Genomic DNA, 25,066 nt, shown 5'->3' with positions numbered 1-25,066 from the left:
TTTAGTTCTGGTTCAGTCCATTATCCATTTTTTTCCATTTTTCATTTAAACACAAAATCAAAAACTGAAAAAAACAAATCTTTATCTGTTTTTTCATTTTGGTTTTGGAGACAAATAATGAGGAAAAAATATATATATTTTTTTCATTTTCTTATTTTTGCTTTTATTTTGAAAAACAAATGAACAAACGACACACAGATTCTTGAGGTTCCTGTTTCACCATGAACATTTTAAACTCTGAAACTCGACCTTTTCCAAACATCACATCATCTTTGTTTGTGCATTTCTTTTTTTTATTATCACAGTCACAAAGGCCGGCTCACACTGGAGCTCCTAACGCCCGGTCTAGACCCGGATCAGCACCACCTTGGGCCTCAGTCAGGTCTAAACTGCCTGTCCTCATTCAGCAGGTTGTGAGTTTGATTCCCTGTTAGTCCTCGTTTGGTCCATCACATCTGCGTCTCACAGTGTGGGGAGAGACAGCCCTCCTGGACGTGGTTGCCCCTCCGGTCGCCCGACTCACTGCCCGCCTCCGCCCCGTCCACGGCCCTCCTCTCCTGGGCACAGTTGCTCTTGGGGGTGCTGCTCCCGGAGGCGGCGGGCCGCTCCAGGTGGTTCCTCCCGGGGCTCAGCGCGGCTCCGGCCTCCGCCTCCGAGATGTGGGCGGACGGGTGGAGGGGGGAGACGTGTTTGGACGAGGGCAGAGGCGAGAGGCGGGTGCCCACGCCGTCTCCCGCCGCCAGCTCGGAGAGGCGCGAGTCTGCCGAGGAGATGGGGGTCATGACGGCGGTGAGGATGTCGTCTTTGGCGCCGATGTAGTCCACCCGGAGGCCCCTGGAGCGGCCTGGGCTGGCCCTCAGAGCGCTGCACAGGCTCTCGTAGGTGGGCCCCGCGCTCTCTTTCGCCCCCCTCTGCTCGCTCGGGGTGCTGACGATCTCGTACACGCCCTCTTTGATGATGTCCATGCCGGCCTGCAGACCTTCGGCGCCGCCTCGCTGCTCCAGGGCGCTGATGCTGCTCAGGTCCAGGGGAGGGGGGATGCGGTACCTGCTGGCAGAGCCTCTCCGCTCTGAGCTGGAGCCTCTCCTGCAGGAACAGAAGTCAAGATCATTCAGTTTATCGATAACTGTGATTACTCAGGTCACAAGTAATATTTGAAACAATTTTAGAAACAAAATTTGTTTAGTTTGATTTAGTTTAGTTATTTCAAGTGTCTACGTCACAATAAGTTTCATGTTACCGTATTTTTCGAACTATAAGTGGCACTTTTTGTGTTTCCTGTTAGCCAGGCTGGCGCCACCTAGTGCCTCCACTCAGTTTCATTTCTCTCCAGTGACTAGATCAGGAATCAGAATATCACTAGACGATTCACAAAAACCCTGGAAGTGTGAGTTCGGGCACCAGCCAATCAGAGAAGACCCAGACATTCAGTGTTGACAACGATTCCCGAGATCGAGGATTTAAAGCCAGAATAAAGAGAATGTTTGGTGAATTTTATCAAGGGGAAAGACGTTATTGTCCTTCTTCCTACAGGATTTAGGAAAAACTTAATATACCAGTTAGTAAAAAAGGGCAACTTATATATGTTTTTTCTTATTCATTATGCATTTTTTGGCTGGTGAGACTTACACTCCGGAGCGACTTATAGTCAGGAAAATACTGTATATAACGTTGATAATGATGTGATTTTTAAAAGAGGAATTGTGGAACCAGAAAAAACAAAAATGTGTCAGGTACAGGGTGCTCTTGGAAAAAGGATCAAAGCTTTAGACACAATGAAATCCAGGCATCCAATCGCAAAAGTATTGTTAAAAGACTTTTATTTAAAAAGCCAAAGCCCATGCCTTCAATTTTTACCTAAGCCCAGTCATGGTCGAAACATGTTATAAATAATAATAAATAAAGCGTTTTAACTACTGTAAAATAGTGCAGGTGTATATTTTGATTTAAAAAAAAAAAAAAAAGTAGAGTCTAATGTAAAAAAACAAAAAAAAAACCAAACAAACAACAAATTAAGGAAGAAGACGTGACCACTGACGCTGCACGTTTTTCTTCTTCATCTGTTTTGTTTTGCTTTGTTCTTCCGTTGCTTATCATGTTTTCTTTCAGTCTTTGACCACATTGTTGATCGCCATGGCTCCGGTGCAGAAAAAAAACAAAAAAAAAAAACTTAAAATGTCGATTTTCTGTGGTAAAATATGCAGAGGAAAAGTCGGGAGAAGCAGCTGCGAGATGTTTTTCTGTCAACCTCCAGAGAGTGAGAGACGAGGCAGCAGGAATTGTGCCAACTCCAAGGTGTGCCATAAAACTCAGAAGAATTTGAGTACCATATTTTCCCAGTTTACAGGATTTTTGTGAGGAAGGAATTGATCTACTGCCCCAAATTGCCTCCTGGTCTCAAATAAAAGCCTGGTCTGTTAAGTGATTGAAACAAATACACGCCCCGGATATTATTTGGGATTTTACGGTGTATTTTTTCTGTTGTGACTTTTACTTCTTGGAGTGCCTGGATTTAATTTGATTTGTGGAACAACTTTAGAATAACTACACTCATGGTTCATGTTTTCGTGCCGAATGTTTCGGTACAGGATCTTTGGTTCTGTGCAGGTCTGTGCACGAGTGAGTTTGCTCAGTTTGTGTGTGTTTACATTCCACCACTACATGTGCAGCTCCACTAGGGTCACCATATTTCCATTTGTGAAAACCAGGACACCGTACGGGGGCGGGGTCTAGTCATCAACATTGAGCTACTCTCACCTGGCAAAGCTTTTTAAAGGGCCCATCTGATGCAAAATAACTCTTTTCACATTGTATCTTCTGCACATAAACAAGCACAATTTGGGTTTTGGAACATCCATGACACAATAGTTCTGAAATCTTACTGATTTCTTGGAGACAGTCACAGACCAGGAACTATGAAAGTCCGACTATTGCTCCTCCCCCCACCCGTCCTGAAAAAGCACAGGCTCCGCCCTCCAAACGTGACGTAGGCGACGAGTGAGCCGCCCTTCCTCCGCCATCTCAGGGAGGGAGGGGGAGACAGACGTGCACCCTGATAGCGGCAGGAATAAACTTTTATTCATCATGGAGATACAGCGCGTTCAGCCGCATGTGTTGGACCCGGAATCGGATGAGGACTTTGAGGAGCACGAAGCTCAAGCACCGCGTCCACATCAGCTGAACATTACTGATTGGTAAAGGATTAATAAACATGAGTAGATAAACTTATTATATCGTGAACACTGCAGTGTAGAACAATGAGCTTATGCTGTTGCTTTTGTGAAACTCTTTCTTCTATGTCAAGCATGTCATAGGTGTAGCTGCCGCGTCCTCGTTGTAGCAGCTTTAGTTTGTTGTCACGTGGGAGGGTGGCAGAAATACGCCACAATTTGTTTAAAAAAAAAAAAAAAAAAGCCAAATCAATCTAAAAACCACTTTGACGACAAATACAAGGCCCACACATCACTCTTAGAAGGTAAAAAGATCTGAAAAGTTGATTTTGCATGAGATGGGCCCTTTAATGTTTTACGGTGTCCTGTTGCTTTGAGGTCCCTGAAACCACCACTGGACACCGAAGCATATGTGCCTGCTTTGTACATGGCACATGGAAAGAGGGGAATTTCTTGTACAAGGCATCGTTAAATACGCATTTCCGCATCGGCATGTTGCAGACTGACCGACTGTTTGTGTCTGCTCGCTCTTTTCTGATGCACAGAGAACTACGAGAGCAGATCAGTTTAATGACCCCAATGAAAGGAAATGAAAACCTGGACATTTACATCACTTTATAAAAGAAACCCGGACGGGGAAAAATGGATGTTTAGTCACTCTAACCTACATGGAGGCTCTGCTCTTTAATATTACTCAGGGTTGGGGGCACTTTATAGTTAGGGTGGCCACCTTGACAGCAATCACCCCCGCCTTGACTACGTCCCTCTGAACCACGTGAATCCTGCAAAACTACAGTAGTTGCGCCATGGTCCTCACTTTTGCCTTTTACACCCCCCAATTTAAAAGAAATTGTTGCTTTAATAAAAACACAAGTAAACAACAAACAAATGGTTCTGCATTTTGTTCCCAAACTGTACCAAACCTCAAAACCGAGGTATGTACCAAACTGTGATTTTTGTACCATTACACCCCTAGTGGTTATTATAAAGTCTTACCATCGAACGTAAATGTAAGAAAATTCAGGATCTCACTGTTGTTTGCAAAGTGAATAAGAGTGAATAATCGTGATGTTTCTTACAGTAATGATCATAACTCAAAGCTTTGATGACCTCTGTACCTGTTTGCGATGCTCATCTCCGCGGACGAAAGCGGCTTCATCTCCAGCGGTTTGTCCAGGATGGACTCTGGCTCCTGGCTCTTCTCCGGGGTCCCTTTGTTGGACCTCTTGCCCCGCTCAGGTGAACCTCTCTGGGTCACCTCCTGGTACTGAGTCTGGGAGCGTCCGGGGCTGGACTCTGAGTTTGAGTAATGCTTGTGGTAGCTCCAGCGACTCGGCGACAGGTGATTCTCCACGGCGAGGAGCTCGTTTTCGTCTTTCTTCTCCACCAGAACATCCGTGAGCTCCATACTCCGCACGAACGCGTCTTTTACGTTGATGGAGATGATGCTGCCGCTGCGTTTGGCCCTCTCCAGCGCCTCCCTCCGCTTTATCGCCTTCTCCTGACGCTTTTGCTCGCGGTAGAACTCCGAGAAGTTATTGACGATGATCGGGATTGGCAACGCGATCACCAAGACGCCCGCGATGCAGCACAACCCGCCGACTATCCTGCCCAGCAACGTCTGCGGGTAGATGTCGCCGTACCCGACCGTCGTCATCGTGATCGTCGCCCACCAGAACGAGGCGGGGATGCTGGTGAACTTTGTCGCGTCTTCATCTTTCTCGGCGAAGAAAACCAAACTGGAGAATATCATGATGCCCATCGCTAAAAACAAAATGAGGAGCCCCAGTTCGTTGTAGCTTCGCCGCAACGTGAAACCGAGCGACTGAAGCCCGGTGGAGTGCCTCGCCAGCTTCAGGATCCTCAGTATTCTCATGATCCTGAAGATCTGCACGACGCGGCGGACGTTCTGGAACTGCAGCACGCTCTTGTTGGACTCGGTGAGGCAGAGCGTGACGTAGTAGGGCAGGATGGCGAGGAGGTCGATGATGTTCAGGGGAGCTTTGATGAAGTCCCACTTGTTCGGGGCCGAGATGAGGCGCAGGACGTACTCCATGGTGAACCAGGCGATGCACACGGCCTCCACGTGCGCCAGACTCGGGTTGTCGTTGAACTGGCCGAACTCGTCGACGACCTGCAGCTCCGGGAGGGTGTTCAGAGACAGAGAGATGGTGGAGATGATGATGAAGAGGATGGAGATCATGGCCAGGATCTGATGAAGAGAGAAACAAAGAGGGTGAGTGAAAAATGTTGAAGATTTACACTTTTTTGTTCTTCTTCTGTTGTCGCTTCATTAAAACGGCTCAGTAACATAACAAAACAAAACAAAGGCTACAAACGCATGTCTTCGTGTGTCGTTCGTTCATTCGTTTTTCAAAATAAAACCAAAAATAAGAAAATGAAAAAACAGAAATTTTCTTCATTATTTGTCTCCAAAACCAAAATGAAAAAAAAAAAAAAAAAAAAACAGATAATGATTTGTTATTTCAGTTTTCAATTTTGTGTTTAAATGAAAAATGGAAAAAACTGAAAACGGACTGAACCAGGACTAAACCAGGTCTGGGACCAGACTGGAACCAGACCAGAACTGAGACCAGGACTGAGACCAAGATTGAGACCGGGAACAGGACCAGGACTGAGAACGGGACCAGACACGGACTGAAACCGGCAACAGACCGGGACCAGACTAGGACAGAGGTCGGGACCAGACCAGGACTAGACCAAGACTGAGGCTGGGACCAGACCAGGACCAGACCATGATTGAGACTGGGACTGAGACTGGGACTGAGGCCGGGACCAGACCTGGACTGAAAATGGTTAAGCCCTGTTTTCATTCTGTTTTAATCCTGGTTCAATCCTGTTTCAGTCCTGTTTTAGTCCTGTTTTAGTCCTGGTTCAGTCCTGGTTTAGTCCTGTTTCTGGCCCTGGTTTAGTCCAAGTTTAGTCCTGGTTCAGTCCTGGTTTAGTCCTGTTTCTGGCCCTGGTTTAGTCCAAGTTTAATCCTGGTTTAGTCCTGGTTTAGTCCTGGTTCTAGTCCTGGTTCAATCCTGGTTCAATTCCGGTTTAGTCCCAGTTTAGTCCTGTTTCTCGTGCTGGTTTAGTCCAAGTTTAGTCCTGGTTTAGTCCTGGTTTATCCTCGTTTTTAAAGACTTCTACAGTGTTAGACTTTATTACAATCATCAAAATCAAAATCGATTGTTCCATAAACAAACCCCTCAAACAGAAATACAGTCATCTTTCTTTTTTTTCTTTTTTTTAGGTTCAGATTTAATGACCAAAGGAAAAAAGAACAAACTACTAAACTTCACTTCACAATTTTCGTCACCAGAAATTGAAATTGAAATTGAAAGCACAACTGAATCATTTGTATTTATATTGGAATAATGACTTATGGGTCTTGAAAGAAGCACAAGTGAAACAAACCAGTGGATACAACGAGAACAGTTGAGCCCAAACACGACTAAATCCCACTAAAGCCTCTTCTGTTCCACACACACACACACACACACACACACGGAGACAGCGCCCCCTCCTGGACATCACACTCTGCACACTTTAAGCTGCTTTAAAAACATAAGAACACATGAACACAACAGAGATTACAGGTGTACGATTACAAAACCCACCCACGACCTCTGACCTCTGACTGCCCTCTGCCCACCTCACCTCGCGCGATGTCACAGGGCCCAAGGACCGGGAAGTGCTCAGGTCACATGATCACCAGGTCACATGACACTCAGGTCTGGACACAGGTTTGTTAAGATCAGTAAAGGTACAAACTCAGGAGTCCTCAGCATTTGACCCAATGTCTCTGGGTTCTCTGGTCTCTGGTTTTAGTCCTGGTTTAATCCTGGTTTTGTCCTGTTTCAGTCCTGGTTTAGTCCTGGTTTAGTCCTGATTTAGTCTTGGTTCAGTCCAGGTTTGGTCCTGGTTCGGTCCTGGTTTGGTCCTGATTTAGTCCTCGTTCTAGTCCTGGTTTTGTCCTGTTTTAGTCCTGTTTTAGTCCTGGTTCTGTCCTGGTTCAGTCCTGGTTTAGTCCTGGTCTAGTCCTGGTCTAGTCCTGGTTTAGTCCTGATCTAGTCCTGGTTTAGTCCTGGTCTAGTCCTGGTTTAGTCCTGATCTAGTCCTGGTTCAGTCCTGGTCTAGTCCTGGTTTAGTCCTGGTTCAGTCCTGGTTTAGTCCTGGTTTAGTCCTGGTCTAGTCCTGGTCTAGTCCTGGTTTAGTCCTGTTTCAGTCCTGGTCTAGTCCTGGTTCGGTCCTGGTTTAGTCCTGGTTTAGTCCTGGTTTAGTCCTGGTTTAGTCCTGGTCTAGTCCTGGTTTAGTCCTGGTTTAGTCCTGGTCTAGTCCTGGTCTAGTCCTGGTTTAGTCCTGGTTTAGTCCTGGTTTAGTCCTGGTTTAGTCCTGATCTAGTCCTGGTTTAGTCCTGGTTTAGTCCTGATCTAGTCCTGGTTTAGTCCTGGTTTAGTCCTGGTTTAGTCCTGGTTAGTCCTGGTCTAGTCCTGGTTTAGTCCTGGTTTAGTCCTGGTTTAGTCCTGGTTTAGTCCTGGTTTAGTCCTGATCTAGTCCTGGTTTAGTCCTGGTTTAGTCCTGTTAGTCCTGGTCTAGTCCTGGTTTAGTCCTGGTTTAGTCCTGGTTAGTCCTGGTTTAGTCCTGGTTTAGTCCTGGTTTAGTCCTGGTTTAGTCCTGGTTTAGTCTGGTTTAGTCCTGGTTTAGTCCTGGTTTAGTCCTGGTCTAGTCCTGGTTAGTCCTGGTTTAGTCCTGGTTTAGTCCTGGTTTAGTCCTGTTTAGTCCTGATCTAGTCCTGGTTTAGTCCTGGTTTAGTCCTGGTCTAGTCCTGGTTTAGTCCTGGTTTAGTCCTGGTTAGTCCTGAGTCCTGGTCTAGTCCTGGTTTAGTCCTGGTTTAGTCCTGGTTTAGTCCTGTCCTGTTTAGTCCTGATCTAGTCCTGGTTTAGTCCTGGTTTAGTCCTGGTTTAGTCCTGGTTTAGTCCTGGTCTAGTCCTGGTTTAGTCCTGGTTTAGTCCTGGTGTCTGGTCTAGTCTGGTTTAGTCCTGGTTTAGTCCTGGTTTAGTCCTGGTTTAGTCCTGATCTAGTCCTGGTTTAGTCCTGGTTTAGTCCTGTTTAGTCCTGGTTAGTCCTGGTTTAGTCCTGGTTTAGTCCTGGTTTAGTCCTGGTTTAGTCCTGGTTTAGTCCTGGTTTCTCTGTGCTCTTGAGTGTCTTTGGGGCATTAATCTCTTGATCAGATTGACGTTGGTGCCAGAGTCTTTGCCTGAAGTCCGACTCCGAGAACTGCACAAAAAAACTAAAACCGGCCGCGATCAGAACGATTAAAAAAGAAACACGAAACAAACCCAAACTCCGCCCACATTCGAAGTGCGAAGTGTCTTGCCCAAGGACACAACAAAAAAAACCTGAAATGACTGAAAATAAATGTTAAAAATAAGCGGAAAAGGGGCAGATTAGATAAAATAACTCTTCTTTTTTTTTTTTTTTACACACATGCTTCTTGTGGGTGTGACATAAAGAGATCTTGAAGGCCCAGGTGCATTGTGGGAGCAGATTTAACCTTGACGAGGAGCAGATTAAAGCGGAGACGGCGAGGGAGCGACCATCTGCCGCCGGCGCTCTGATCACACTCGCACTCGAACAGAAAACTTTCAGAAAGCTTTTAAACCACTTTCAAACCGCAGATCTGAGTTTACTTCCCCTCAGACCGAGTCCTGGTCTAGTCCCGGTCTAGTTCTGGTTTAGTCCTGGTCTAGTCCTACTCCAGTCCTAGTCTAGTTCTGGTTCAGTCCTGCTCTAGTCCCGGTCTAGTTCTGGTTTAGTCCTGGTCTAGTTCTACTCTAGTCCTAGTCTAGTTCTGGTCTAGTTCTGGTTCAGTCCTGGTCTAGTTCTGGTTTAGTCCTGGTCTAGTCCCAGTCTAGTTCTGGTTCAGTCCCTATTTAGTCCTGGTCTATACCTGGTTTGGTACTGGTTCCGTTCTGGTTTGGTCCTGGTTTAGTCCTGAAGTAGGGTTTGTTCAGTCCTGGTCTAGTTCTGTTCTAGTCCTGGTTCTGTTCTAGTTTGGTCCTGGTTTAGCCCTAAAATAGACTGGGTTCAGCCCTGGTTTAGTCCTGGTCTAGTCCTGGTCTAGTCCTGGTTTAGTCCTGGTTTAGTCCTGGTCATTTGGATTATTTCAGTCCTGGACTTGTCCATCTCTACTGATAAACTGGTAAAAGGAGCTCAAAAACTACCACTTCATGACATCATAAGATGGAACAGAGCATTTACACAAACGTCTGCTCCACAAATGTTTCTCAGGACTAAACCAAAACCAAATCAGAATTAGACCAGGACTAGTTCCTCATTTCCTCGTGAGCCAGAGTGTTGGAGACGTGTGGAGACACTTTTTAAAATATTCCATCCGGTCCTTGTATTTGCAGAGGTCTTACCTACGGAAGCCGAGAGGCAAACACAAACACCACAACAAATACAAATGTGACAACACAACAAAAAGCCACAACAAACCCAAAAAAAAGCCACAACACACCAAAAAAGACAGAACACATAAAAAAAGCCAGAATACAACAAAAAGCCACAACAAACCAAAAAAAGTTAAAACACACCCCCCCAAAAAAGCCACAACACCAAAAAAGCCAGAACACACACAAAAAAGCCAGAACACACACAAAAAAGCCAGAACACAACAAAAAGTCACAACAAACCAAAAAAAGCCAGAACACACCAAAAGAAAACAACAACAACAGAACACAACAAAAAGCCACAACAAACCAAAAAAAAAGCCAGAACACATCAAAAAGCCACAACGGAATTGACAGCGGGAATCTATTTTAATGCAAACGCCGCAACAAATACAAACACCACAACACAAACGCAAATGCCGCAACACATTAAAAAGCCACAACACGTTAAAAAGTCACAACGGAAGTGACCGCGGGACTCTATTTTTCGACGGACCGATCAAGCGGCAAGTGAAGAAGAAGAACTACAACGTGAAAAGTAAAGGAACTGAGAAGATGAAAACGTAAGTAAAAGTAATTTATTGTTTTATCATTATTCGTTTCACGTTGTACAATAATCATCATTATTGTTTATTAATTCTGTTCTGAGCTTTTTGTTGAGTCACTTATACCTTTTTAGTTTTTAATTTGTGTAGTAGTAGTAGTAGTAGTAGTAGTAGTAGTAGTAGTAGTAGTAGTAGTAGTAGTAGTAAAACAGCTTCAGTATGTTTCCCTAGATGAGAAAACTTTAATACCAACTTAAATAATAGGAAATGTAATATTTGCTCACTGGAATTATGGATATCCTCCTGGGACCTGAAGAAAAAAAGTGTAATGTAATATATATTTTTTGTGATTTTCTCGCTATTTGGAGGTAAATGAACACCCTAGCATTTAGATTTTGTTCATTTTATTTAATTTTATAATATGTCCTCTGTAATGGACGCCAGGGACTTTTTGGCGTTAAATCCATGTGACGTTAACAAACCGAACAAAAACGACTTTTTTGATGACCAACATCTCGGAAAAGCTTCTACAGTCGCCTCAAAAAGTGCAGTCACAACCTTTTTTTAAAAAAAATCCTGGACATGATCCTGCCCTATAATCCCCCAGCCGTATTTAGGCAGAGGAACCTAGTCTGTCTTAAAACAATTAAAAGATCAACTGGTGAACTCAGTGTCCATTATAAAGGACATACATGAATGGGCCGAGTCTCAGGAGGATACAGTAATAATAATCATCATTATTGTCATTGTTTATTAATTCTGTTCTTTTTTTTAATATGATTTGAGTCTTTTGTTGAGTCGCTTATACCTTTTTAGTTTTTAATTTGTGTTTTTTATTTTCTTTGTTCTTGTTGTTGTTATTATTATTACTACTACTAATTCTATCCTTATCAGATAACAAAAAATTAATAAAATAAAAGTATATTCAATATGTGTTCCTTTTTGTTATTATTAATAATAATAATAATAATAATAATAATAGTAATTATTATTATTATTATTATTATTATCCTTTTATCCTATTCAAATAACAACAACAAAAATAATAATAATAATAATAATAACAATAATAATAATACTACTTTAAAAAAAGTTTCAATATGCATCCCTTGACAAGAAAACTTTAATAATACTAATACTAAAGTGTTTTTTATTTTCTTTGTTGTAGTTGTTGTTGTTATTATTATTACTACTACTAATTCTATCCTTATCAGATAACAAAAAATCAATACAAAAATAAATAAAAACTGTTTCAATACGTGTTCCTTGTTGTTGTTATTATTATTTTTTTATTTTTATGTATTTTTTTGTTAGTATTAGTATTAGTCTTTATTTTTAATTATTTTTATTATTATTTATTTTTCCAGTTTTGTTTATTTTGTTTATTATTATTATTACAAATTTTCTCCACATGGATATGGATTTAAAAAATAAAAAATTATTTGCGTCCCTTGGTGATAAATCTTTGATCAGTCCTGTACTAGAGCATTTCTTTCGTCACGGCAGTAAAAGTATTTTCACCTGCTCTGATTAAACACCGGAGAGTTGTGACGGATGTGGCGTGTCGGTCCTTTAGCCCCGCCCCCCTCGCCCCCTGTGGAGCGGCGAGGGGGCGGGGCTAAGTGTCCTGCTGCCTCTCCGTCTCAGAACATTTAAGATGGCTCTAAGTGGATTGTCCTGCTAAAGTTAGAAAGGATAGACCAGCCCCACGTTAGTCACTCCTCCTCCTTCTCTTCCTCTTCCTCGGGTTACGGCCTCCACGCTCTTCAGATTCAGATTCAAATTCAAATTCAGATTCAGATTCAGATTCAGAGGAAATGGGTTTATCTGTAAAACTCCGAGTGGGATTTGGGTTTAGATCTGGGTTTTATTTTCTGATCTCGGTTCTAAAGTTGGTTATAATTTGTTTATAATGAGTTCTTCTTTCAAACTGACATAGACTCCAGATCTAGTCCTGGTTCTAGTCCTGGTTTAGTCCTGGTTTAATCATGGTTTGGTCCTGGTTCAGTTCTGGTTTAGTCCTGGTTTGGTCCTGGTTTAGTTCTGGTTCTAGTCCTGGTTTAGTTCTGGTCTAGTCCTGGTTTAATCCTGGTTTAATCATGGTTTGGTCCTGGTTTGGTCCTGGTTTGGTCCTGGTTTAGTCCTGGTTCTAGTCCTGGTTTAGTCCTGGTTCTAGTTCTGGTTTAGTCCTGGTTCTAGTCCTGGTTTAGTCCTGGTTCTAGTTTTGGTCTAGTCCTGGTTTAGTCCTGGTTTAGTCCTGATTTAATCCTGATTTAGTCCTAGTTTAGTTGTTGTTTAGTCTTGGTCTAGTCGTGGTCTAGTCCTCATTTAGTCCTGGTTTAGTCCTGATGTAGACTTGGTTCAGTCTTGGTTTAGTCCTGGTTCTAGCCCTGGCTTAGTCGTGGTTTAATCCTGATTTAGTCCTGGTTTAGTCCTGTTTCTAGCCCTGGTTTAGTCCTGTTTCTGGCCCTGGTTTAGTCCTGTTTCTAGCCCTGGTTTAGTCCTGGTTCTAGCCCTGGTCTAGTCCTGGTCTTGTCCTGGTGCAGTCCTGATTTAGTCCTAGTTTAATTGTGGTCTAGTCCAACTCTAGTTCTGTTCTAGTCCTGGTTTAGTCCTGGTCATTTGGATTATTTTAGTCCTGGAATTGCAAATCTCTGAATTAAAGGTAAAAGGAGAAAACTACCACTTCATGACATCATAAGGTGGAAAGAGTTACTCAAACATGAAGGAAACAAAACACAAGTTCAGGTCCAGGTCTGTTTTTGACGAGGAAAAACATTAGAACACGACTTAAATCTCACAGGAGTCAGTTTGTGGAATATCGGACCTTTAATTTACTCTGGACTCATTTGTACTTTTACTACAAAATTATTCTGAAGTAAAAGTCGTTTAGTTTACTCTGATTAAACACAAACTTCTGATCCACAAATGTTTCTCAGGACTACACCAGGACTACACCAGGACTACACCAGGACTAAACCAGGACTAAACCAGGTCTAAACCAGGACTAAACCAGGACTATAGCAGGACTATAGCAGGACTAAACCAGGACTATAGCAGGACTAAATCAGGACTAAACAAGGACTACACCAAAACTAAACCAGGACTAAACAATGACTGAACCAGTACTACACCAGGACTAAACCAGAACTAAACCAGGACTAAACCAGAACTAAACCAGGACTAAACCAGGACCAAATCAGGACTGAACCAGGACTAAACCAAGACTAAACGAGGACTAAAGTAAGACTAAAGCAAAACCAAACCAGGACCAAACCAAGACCAAATCAGGACGAAACAAGGACTAAACCAGGACCAAACCAGGACTAAACAAGGACCAAAACAGGACTAAATAAGGACTAGACAAGGACTATATCAGGACTGAACCAGGACTACACCAGGACTAAACCAGGACCAAACGAGGACCAAACAAGGACTAAACCAGCACCAAACCAGGACTACAGCAAGACTAAAGCAGAACCAAACCAGGACCAAACCTAGACTAAACCAGGATTAGACCAGGACTAAACCAAGTCTACTTCAGAACTAAACCACCAACACCGCTAAAGGAGAACATCAAACGAGAAGATATTTCAGAAAGAACCACGCGAGACTCCACCGGGGGCTGATCAGACCCACAGACGGAACAGCTTTGGTCAGAATGTTTTATCTGTCCGAGGTGAGCGAGTGAAAAACTGTTTATGGTCAAATCCAACATGTCCTCGTTTATAATGTGACTGTGATTTTAATTGATCTTCTATGGATCTTCTATCTATGATCTTCTGCATGTACTGAATGTGTCTCCAAACTGACAGAAAAATAATGAGAATTGTACAATGAATGTGCTGTGCAATAATGTGAACTGTGTAATGAGTGGAGTGTGCAATAACGGGAAATGTGTCATGCTGAGTGTGCAATAATGTGAACTGTGTAATGAGCGGAGTGTGCAATAATGTGAATTGTGTAATGCTGAGTGTGCAATAATGTGAACTGTGTAATGAGCGGAGTGTGCAATAATGTGAATTGTGTAATTCTGAGTGTGCAATAATGTGAATTGTGTAATGCTGAGTGTGCAATAATGTGAATTGTGTAATGAGTGGAGTGTGCAATAATGTGAATTGTGTAATGAGTGGAGTGTGCAATAATGGGAATTGTGTAATGAGTGGAGTGTGCAATAATGGGAATTGTGTAATGCTGAGTGTGCAATAATGGGAATTGTGTAATGAGCGGAGTGTGCAATAATGGGAACTGTGTAATGAGCGGAGTGTGCAATAATGTGAACTGTGTAATGAATGGAGTGTGCAATAACGGGAAATGTGTAATGAGCTGAGTGTGCAATAATGGGAACTGTGTAATGAGCGGAGTGTGCAATAATGGGAATTGTGTAATGAGCGGAGTGTGCAATAATGTGAATTGTGTAATGCTGAGTGTGCAATAATGGGAATTGTGTAATGAGCGGAGTGTGCAATAATGGGAACTGTGTAATGAGCGGAGTGTGCAATAATGTGAACTGTGTAATGAATGGAGTGTGCAATAACGGGAAATGTGTAATGAGCGGAGTGTGCAATAATGTGAACTATGTAATGAGTGGAGTGTGCAATAATGTGAACTGTGTAATGAATGGAGTGTGCAATAACGGGAAATGTGTAATGAGCGGAGTGTGCAATAATGTGAATTGTGTAATGAGCGGAGTGTGCAATAATGTGAACTATGTAATGAGCGGAGTGTACAATAATGTGTATTGTGTAATGAGCTGAGTGTGCAATAATGTGAACTGTGTAATGCTGAGTGTGTAATAATGGGAACTGTGCAACGAGCGGAGTGTGCAATAATGTGAACTATGTAATGAGCGGAGTGTGCAATAATGTGAATTGTGTAATGAGCGGAGTGTGCAATAATGTGAACTATGTAATGAGCGGAGTGTGCAATAATGTGAATTGTGTAATGAGCGGAGTGTGCAATAATGTGAACTGTGTAATGATTGGAGTGTGCAATAATGTGAATTGTGTAATGAATGGGGTGTGTAATGATGAGAACTGTGCAATGAATAGAGTGCGCAATATTTTATTGTTTGACCCCTTGTGACCCAATCAAATAAATAAATATAGTATGTAGTACAGTATCTGTCTTCATCATGTTAAATTACAGGTGTTTTTTTTTACAGAAACAAGAACATCATCATGGAGACAAACAGGGACCAGAAAAGTTACACTATGCACCTTTAAGTCCTGCTGCTTCACTGTACATGCTCACACCTCCTGATCCTGCTGGAGCCACAGTCGCCCCGGGGCAGACTGACAAAAGCACAGCAACAGGACAACCCTCAACCTCTCAGCCCTGGGACTCTCAGGTCTATGAGGCTGTGTTCTAGTCCTGGTTAGGTTCTTGATTGAGTCATATTTAGTCCTGTTGTAGACTTGGTTCAGTTCTTTTCTAGTCTTTTCAGTCCTGGTTTGGGCCCTGTTAAGGTCTCATGTGGGCTTTATTTGGTTTTGTTCTAATCCTGGTTTGGTCCTGGTTTAGCTCTGGTTTGGTCCCGGTTTAGTCCCAGTCTTGTCCTGGTTATGTCCTAGTTGGGTCTCGGTTTAGTCCTGATTTGGTCCTGGTTTGGTCCTGGTTTAGTTCTGGTTTGGTCCTTGTTTGGTCCTGATTTAGAATTGGTTTGGTCTTGTTCTAGTTCTGGTTTAGTCCAGATTTGGTCATGATTTTGTCTAATTTGGTCCTGAAGTAGAGTTGGTTTACTCCTGGTCTAAATCTGGTTTAGTCCTGGTTAAGTCCTGAAGTACACTTGGTGTAGTCTTATTCTAGTCCTGGTCCACTCCTGATCCTGTCCTGGTTCAGTCCTGGTTTAGTTGTGGTCTATTCCTGGTCTAGTCCGGCTCTAGTCCCACTGTAGCTTTGCTCCAGTCCTGTTCTAGCACTGGTTGAGTCCTGAAGTAGACGTGGTTTAGTCCTGGTCTAGTCCTTGTCTAGTACTTGATGAATATTTAGTCCTGTTGTAGATATGGGCCACTTCTTTTCTAGTCCTTTCTAGTCCTGGTCTAGTCCTGGTTCAGTCCTGAAATAGAAGTGGTTTAGTCCTGGTTTAATCCTTGATTGAAGAATATTTAGTCCTTTTGTAAACTTGGTTCACTTGTTTTCTAGTTCTTGTCTAGTTCTGATCTAGTCCTGGTCTAGTCCTGGTCCAGTCCTGCTCTAGTCCCTGTGTCCGTGTGGTGGTTGTGGGTTTGTCTCTTCAGTGGAAACTCTTTAAAAATCTCTGAGTCACTGAGGAAGAGGATTATGAGTCTGGTCTAATCTGTCAGAACTGTCACACCTCGACCTCAATGACGAGTCTCCAGGGCAGCTTCACCTCCGCCGGCGCTCAGACCTCACACAAGAGACGAGAGACGAGTTCACGCTTATAAGGATGAATTTCCATTTTTAAAGAGGAGTTTTGGTTTATAAAGAGGAATTTCCATTTATAAAGACGAGTTTCTGTTTATAAAGACTAATTTCGGTTTATAAAGATGAGTTTCGGTTTATAAAGAGGAGTTTTGGTTTATAAAGACGGGTTTTGGTTCATAAAGACGAGTTACCGTTTATAAAGAGGAGTTTTCATTTATAAAGACGAGTTTATGTTTATAAAGACGAGCTTCAGTTTCTAAAGACGAATTTACATTTAAAATGACGAGTTTTCGGTTTATAAACACGAGAATATGAACCATAAACCAGCTCAACAAAATCTGTAAACTGACACTTACACAGCAAACTCCACCTGAGACTCTCACCTGCCTCTGCTCAGGTTAAACCACAGACTTTCTACAGTGTTATGATGCACACATTCACCCACTAACTGTAAGGTTACTGGTTCTCTTCCCACTGTTGTGTCACCACATGTCTGTATAAATCAGTGCGGAGGCGTCAAATATTCTATCTACACAATAATCAAAAATACAACTAGAAACTCATTGGACACAGCAACAACTGGAGAGTTAAAATGAGTTATTAACACAAAAAAGTTTTATTTTAACTATCTGAAAGTTAAATGGGGGTTCAAGTTGGAATTATTTTTATTTTGTGGGGTCATATTATCAGAATCATTCAGGGTCATAATGGAGCTTTGGACCTGACCTGGTGATCACTTTGTTTGTTTTGGTTTAGGTTTGAGGACGGAGTAAACAGAAGGTTGTAAACAGGAGACAGATGTTGTCTGTACAGCAGAATGTTCAGCCCTTAGCACGAAGAGAGACGGCTGAACATCATCATAGATTCATGTGTTGAGTCTGACTCAGGGAAAAATATAAAAGAGCATGTTTTCAGAAGTCTGTGAGTGTTCATGGTTCTGTTGAGGAGTTTGACTTTACACTAAATGTGAGAGTGAGTCACTGAAAAACTATTGGCTTATTTGAGAGGGACGTGTTTGGTTTAACAGCACAGATCAGCTCGTCTGTTGTATTTTCAGATAAGTCAGATCTTTCTGGTCAGAGTGTGTTAAAATAAAACTCAGATTAAAGTCTGATTTAAGTAACAGAGCTTCAGACACAGCAGTGCCTACAGTTAGCATAATGTTGATGGCATCAGCTGCAAAGTATCAATAAAGTACTCTAAACCTCAGTGTACTACACATATAACTACAGTATACACCTTGGTGCAGTATAATAAAGTACTACAGTATACACCCTGGCGTAGTATAATAAAGTACACTACTACAGTATAATAAAGTACTACAGTATACAGCAGGGGTGGGCAAACTTTTTGGCTCGGGGGCCACAAAGATTCTAAAATTTGACTGAAGGGCCGGACAGGAGCAGAGGGATGGAGTGGAGAGAAAAAAATAACGTGGGATATGTAGAAAACCTGAGCTTGAATTTCAATTGAAAGTCGCTACAAATAATTATGACAAAATATCTGTCTTTCTAAAAAACTGAAAATTAAATTAATAAAATATCTTATTTGTTTTATTATTATTACTAACAGTTTCTATTTTAAAGCACTGAAAGTTCTGTTTTCCTGCAGGATATTATCATCATCACTTTCCTCCTGACTCTTTATTTCAATGTGCGTCCTCAAAACTCAACAACGACCAACGCAAGGACGGAACAGTGCCAGCATGCCAGTACACGAGCATGTTATATTCAATCTGATGCGCATTGTTTACAATACAATGCATACACACGGCCATCAGTAGCCCGCTTACGATCGGGTTTTTGAGTCATGGTGCATGTAAACGCACTGTCCCGGTTACAAGAATGTAAAGTTGAGTGCGAATGCGTCCAAAAGACAAATACTTCCGAAATACTTTCTGGGGCGGAATCTAGTTGTAACCGTCGTCATACTTTCTTTAGTCTACCTAAACTGGAATTCTCACTAACGACCAAAAAGCGCGATTGCAACACATCACTGTACGAGCCTAGACCCAACCAAATGTTAACAAGCCCAACCGAACCTTTACCCATAAACACGCTCCATGACGTGTTAGGATCCTGGCTCCACTGCACTTGTATTTACGCTCACGTAGCACGTAAAAGATGAAGTATAGTTCTGCGTCGACTCAACGCGCACTGCCGCCGTTGTACCTCTGAAATTTTCTAACGAAACGACGCAGACAGCAGGGAAAGCGACGCAGACGATAAGGGCTGTGATTGGTCCTCCGTACCGCCGCACTACACACATTTCCTGTACTCGGCTTTCCTTTCTTTCAGTGTATACATTGAGAAATAATGTTTATTGCAGCTTTGCGTATATGTGTTTCCGTTTTACAAAAACAAAACTTAAAACCGCATGACTAAATTACATAAACTAAGCGCTCAAAAAATAAAAACAGATCGCTATTGTGCGGTTACGCGATTCTGCTTCTGTCGGACTTTAACAGGACACGACTCAGTGAAATATGCGTGTTCTTACTGTGACAGAGGCATATTTGTACTAATGAGTCTGTTCTGTGCTTTAATCGTGTCGGACATGGAACTTTTCAGAGATTATTACAATATGCAGGTCATTATGCATAGACCGAACACAGGGACGGACACATATTTTAATCCTATAGCGTTTTAGCGATGAGTCACTTCGCGGTAGATCACGACGCAGATGCATATTTCAAAAAAGACAGCGGACGTACGTGCTCAATCGCGAAAGACAATGTCAATTATTACATGCGAAAAACTACACATGATTACGGTCTTATTGTTTAGCTCGCCGTAATTTGCGTTATATCACATAACAAGTCATGTACCATTCTAATGTTCTACTAGTTGGACTTTCTAACAAAAACTGTCAGAGATTCCCAGGTGGACTGCTGTTACATCAACTTTGGAAACAGTGCAGTCTTATGTCTTGAAAACTTCTATCTCACTCATGGTCCGAATACACCGCCCGAAAATGACTCCTGTCAATACTTTCCCATAAAGCATTGCGGCCAACAGAAGACATCGCAGATCAATGTATATATAGTGCGCCATCTACTGGGAAACGCCGGAAATGCCGGAAAAATAAAACAACAAGGGTTTTTATTGTAATTTATTCCAATTCGGCGGGCCGAATAAAAGGTTTAAAGTACACAGTATACACCCTGGTGCAGTATAATAAAGTACAGTACTACAATATACACCCTGGAGCAATATAATAAAGTACTACAGTATACACCTTGGCGTAGTATAATACAGTACAGTACTACAGTATAATAAAGTACTACAGTATAATAGAGTACTAGAGTATAATAAAGTACTACAGTATAATAAAGTACTAGAGTATAATAAAGTACTAGAATATAATAGAGTACTAGAGTATAGTAAAGTACTAGAGTATAATAGAGTACTAGAGTATAATAAAGTACTACAGTATACACCTTGGCGTAGTATAATACAGTACAGTACTACAGTGTACAACCTGGTGCAGTATTATAAATTACAGTACTACAATATACACTATGATGCAGTATAATAAAGTACTACAGTATAATAAAGTACTACAGTATAACAGAGTACTATAGTACAGTAAAGTACTACAGTATAGTAAAGTTATACAGTATAGTAAAGTACTATAGTATAGTAAAGTACTACAGTATAATAAAGTACTACAGTATAGTAAAATACTACAGTATAGTAAAGTACTACAGTATAATAAAGTACTACAGTATAGTAAAGTACAACAGTATAGTAAAGTACTACAGTATAGTAAAGTACTACAGTATAATAAAGTACTAGAGTATAATAGAGTACTACAGTATAATAGAGTACTACAGTATAATAAAGTACTACAGTATAATAAAGTACTACAGTATAATACTACAGTAGAGTACTACAGTATAATAAAGTACTACAGTATAATAAAGTACTACAGTACTACAGTATAATAAAGTACTAAGTACTACAGTATAGTAAAGTACTACAGTATAATAAAAGTATACTACAGTATAGTAAAGTACTACAGTATAATAAAGTACTACAGTATAATAAAGTACTACAGTACTACAGTATAATAAGTACTACAGTACTACAGTATAATAAAGTACTACAGTATAATAAAGTACTAGAGTATAATAGAGTACTAGAGTATAATAGAGTACTAGAGTATAATAAAGTACTACAGTATACACCTTGGCGTAGTATAATACAGTACAGTACTACAGTGTACAACCTGGTGCAGTATTATAAATTGCAGTACTACAATATACACTATGATGCAGTATAATAAAGTACTACTGTATAATAAAGTACTACAGTATAACAGAGTACTATAGTATAGTAAAGTACTACAGTATAGTAAAGTACTATAGTATAATAAAGTACTTCAGTATAATAGAGTACTACAGTATAATAGAGTACTACAGTATAATAAAGTACTACAGTATAATAGAGTACTAGAGTATAATAGAGTACTAGAGTATAGTAAAGTACTACAGTATAATAGAGTACTAGAGTATAATAAAGTACTAGAGTATAATAGAGTACTAGAGTATAATAGAGTACTAGAGTATAATAAAGTACTAGAGTATAATAGAGTACTAGAGTATAATAAAGTACTAGAGTATAATAAAGTACTAGAGTATAATAGAGTTCTACAGTATAATAAAGTACTAGAGTATAATAGAGTACTAGAGTATAGTAAAGTACTACAGTATAATAGAGTACTAGAGTATAATAGAGTACTACAGTATAATAAAGTACTACAGTATAATAGAGTACTACAGTATAATAGAGTACTACAGTATAATAAAGTACTACAGTATAGTAAAGTACAACAGTATAATAGAGTACTACAGTATAATAAAGTACTAGAGTATAATAAAGTACTACAGTATAGTAGAGTACTAGAGTATAGTAAAGTACTAGAGTATAATAGAGTACTACAGTATAATAGAGTACTAGAGTATAATAGAGTATTAGAGTATAGTAAAGTACTAGAGTATAATAGAGTACTAGAGTATAGTAGAGTACTAGAGTATAATAGAGTATTAGAGTATAGTAAAGTACTAGAGTATAATAGAGTACTAGAGTATAGAGTACTAGAGTACTAGAGTATAGTAGAGTACTAGAGTATAATAGAGTATTAGAGTATAGTAAAGTACTAGAGTATAGTAGAGTACTAGAGTATAATAGAGTACTAGAGTATAGTAAACTACTAGAGTATAGTAAAGTACTAGAGTATACAGTATACTCGTACCTTGGCGGGCACAGAGGAGCTGGGTTTTTCCAGCAGGTCCCAGAGTTTCTGGCGTTGCTCGGGGCAACAGCCCTGCTCCTCCTCGTGCACGTCCTGGTCCCGCAGCGTCTCCGCCTCCCGCCGCAGCTCCTCGTTCATCTGCTCCTTCTTCTGGTGGTACCGCGCCTGGCAGCACGACTCCAGGTAGATCTCGTCGATGCCCCAGTAGTCCAGCTCCTGGCCGAAGGAGAGGGCGCACATCTCCTCCATCATGTGCAGCTTGCCCGTGCGGTAGAAGTTCAGGATGGAGGAGAAGGCCATGGGGTGACGGTCGAAGAAGTACTCGTTGTGCGTGAGGTTGTAGTCGTCGCAGATCTCCAGCACCGACTCGTGGTTGTTACAGTCCCTGAGGCGTCCCAGGCGGGTCCGGGGCAGGCGGTCCAGGGTCCTCCACAGGACCTCGTGAGTCAGGCCGCCCACGTTCAGATGCACCCGCCGCGACTTGGCCTTGGTCCGGATGATGTCGATGGGGTCCGGGGGCAGCACGGGGGTCTGGGCGGGGCGCGAGGCGGGTTTGGGGGCGCTGATGCTCGCCCGGTCCGTCATGACTCGAGAGAAAGGAGAGAAGGAGAGAGACGGAGAGGAGGAGAGAGTGAGAGGAGAGAGGGAGAGAGGGGGAGGAGTGCAGACGCTCCTTCTGTCAGGCCCACACACTCAGGGCTCTGTGGACTCGGGATTTCCTCTTTAAATTCATGTCTGAAAACAAAAACAAACACAAGATAAACACAACTTTTCTCACTTTGGACAGATTTGACAGAGCAGTAAAACGGTGAGTCATTCAGAGAGACGCTTTTATGCTTTTACACAAAATTTAAAGACACAAAATTGACTCTTGTGAGCTTTAAGTAATTCTCAGTGTGAACGGATTTTCTGGAAAAAGGAAGAGGAGGCAGAGAACATAAGATGAGTCGTCTTTCTGCTCAGTCCGTGTGTCGTTCGTTTCGTTTGTTTTTCAAAATAAAAGCAAAAATAAGAAAATGAAAAAACAACGATTTTCTTCATTATTTGTCTCCAAAACCAAAATGAAAAAACAGATAAAGATTTGTTTCTTTTTTTTTTTTCAGTTTTTGATTTTGGGTTTAAATAAAAAATTGAAAAAATGGATAACAGATTGAACCAGGACTAAACCAGGACTAAAACAGGACTGAGCAGGACTGAGACCAGGACCAGGACTGAAAATGATTTAGTCCTGGTTCAGTCTTTGGTTCAGTCCCGGTTCAGTCCCAGTTCAGTCTCGGTTTATACCTGTTTTAGTCCAGTTTTAGTCCAGTTTTAGTCCAGTTTTAGTCCAGTTTTAGTCCTGTTTTAGTTCTGTTTTAGTCCTGTTTTAGTCCCGGTTTAGTCCTGGTTCAGTTCTGGTTTAGTCCTGGTTCAACTAAACAACTAAAACTATTCATATTGTTCTTTTTCCTCTTAAAATGACTTTACAAAACTTAATCCAAAGAACTAAGATTTAAAAGTGTTAGAACTTTATTTCTTCTTGTCGTCTGCACAGAAATGGAGCAAAGGATCATGGTCTATGTAGTTCCCTCTGTGTTTTTTAGTTATTGCTGCACCAAAACTCTTAATTTAACTTCATTTAACACTTGTAATTCGATATATTGTGATGGTTCATGAAATTATTGTGAGAACTTTGACGATACGATATCACCATATTTCGATTATTGTTGTTTTTGTCTCGTATGTCCTACTTTTTTTTTTTCTTTTTCTTTTTTTTTTGTGTCATCTTTCCATGTTGGTAAAAAAAAAAAAAAAAAGTGAAAAATAACAAGAGACTAGTGACAAATAAGATGCAATTATATAAATGCAAATGTACAAGTTAAAATAAAAAATATAAATATAGTCAAACTAAAATATTTCAGTTGTTTAAAGGAGGTCGTAAGAAAAACAGTGTTTAACAGAATGAACCAGGACTAAAAGAAAACTAAAACAAGACTAAACCAGGACTAAAACAAGACTAAAACAGGACTGAACCAGGACTAAAACAGGACTAAACCAGGACTAAAACAAGACTAAAACAGGACTGAACCAGAACTAAACCAGGACTAAACCAGAACTAAAACCAGAACTAAACCAGTGCTGAACCAGGACAAAACCAGGACTAAAACAAGGACTAAAACAGGACTAAAACAGGACTAAACCAGGACTAAAACAGGACTAAACCAGGACAAAAACAGGACTAAACCAGGACTAAAACAAGACTAAAACAAGACTAAAACAGGACTGAACCAGGACTAAAACAGGACTAAAACCAGGACTAAAACAAGACTAAAACAAGACTAAAACAGGACTGAACCAGGACTAAAACAGGACTAAAACAGGACTAAAACAGGACTAAACCAGGACTAAAACAGGACTAAACCAGGACTAAAATGGGACTAAACCAGGACTATACCAGGACTAAAACCAGACTGAACCAGGACTGAACCAGGACTAAAACAAAAAAAACTAAAATATAGTCAAACAACAATATTTCAGTTGTTTCCAGGAGGTTGTAAGTAAAAACGTGTAAAAAATGAAATGTTTGTTGTCATTGGAAACAAGACTTCATTGACTATGGATTATTATTATGTAAGATTAGAGGTGACAAATATGCAGAATAAAAAGCCTTTTGAGACGCCGTCCTGTTCTCCCGTGTCCCTGTGTGCGTCAGATGCCCTCCCGTCCTCACTGTATCTCTGTATATGTGTGCGTCAGATGCCCTCCCGTCCTCACTGTATCTCTGTATATGTGTGCGTCAGATGCCCTCCCGAGACTGCGGCAGGTCAAACATCTACAGTCCGGTTCCTTTAGAGATCTGAGGGGGAATAAATGATGAGGTTTTGGAGATTTCTTAAAAAAAAAATATATATATATATACCAGAGAGTGAGAAACTGAATCTGTGTGTGAGTCGTTTAATTGTTTTTCAAAATAAAACCAAAAATAAAAAAATAAAACAAAAAAACTAAACAATTTCTTCATTATTTGTCCCCAAAACCAGGACTAAAACAAGATTAAACCAGGAGTAAACCAGGACTCAACCAGAACTGAACCAGGACTCAACCAGGACTAAACCAGGACTCAACCAGGACTAAACCAGGACTAAACCAGGACTAAACCAGGACTAAACCAGGACTAACCAGGACTAAACCAGGACTAAACCAGGACTAAACCAGGACTAAACCAGGACTAAACCAGAACTGAACCAGAACTGACCCAGAACTAAAC

The 25,066-nt window shown here is 41.1% G+C and overlaps 1 protein-coding gene across 1 annotated transcript; it reads right to left on the bottom strand.

Annotated features, from left to right (window-relative positions):
- Window positions 1-449: 449 nt before the first annotated feature.
- LOC110174109 (potassium voltage-gated channel subfamily B member 2-like) lies at window positions 450-22,404 on the bottom strand. The gene is made up of 3 exons (XM_055151403.1): window positions 21,820-22,404; window positions 4,289-5,382; window positions 450-1,086 (listed from the first exon to the last, which is right to left on the bottom strand). Exons 1-3 carry the CDS (start codon window positions 22,402-22,404, stop codon window positions 450-452), a joined length of 2,316 nt encoding a protein of 771 aa, XP_055007378.1.
- Between the last annotated feature and the right edge of the window lie 2,662 nt (window positions 22,405-25,066).

This window comes from Boleophthalmus pectinirostris, unplaced genomic scaffold (assembly GCF_026225935.1).
Source record: "Boleophthalmus pectinirostris isolate CB_2022bp ecotype Guang Dong unplaced genomic scaffold, ASM2622593v1 HiC_scaffold_16, whole genome shotgun sequence".
In the NCBI taxonomy this organism is placed as follows: domain Eukaryota; kingdom Metazoa; phylum Chordata; class Actinopteri; order Gobiiformes; family Gobiidae; genus Boleophthalmus; species Boleophthalmus pectinirostris.
This window is presented reverse-complemented; position numbering and strand designations above follow the sequence as displayed.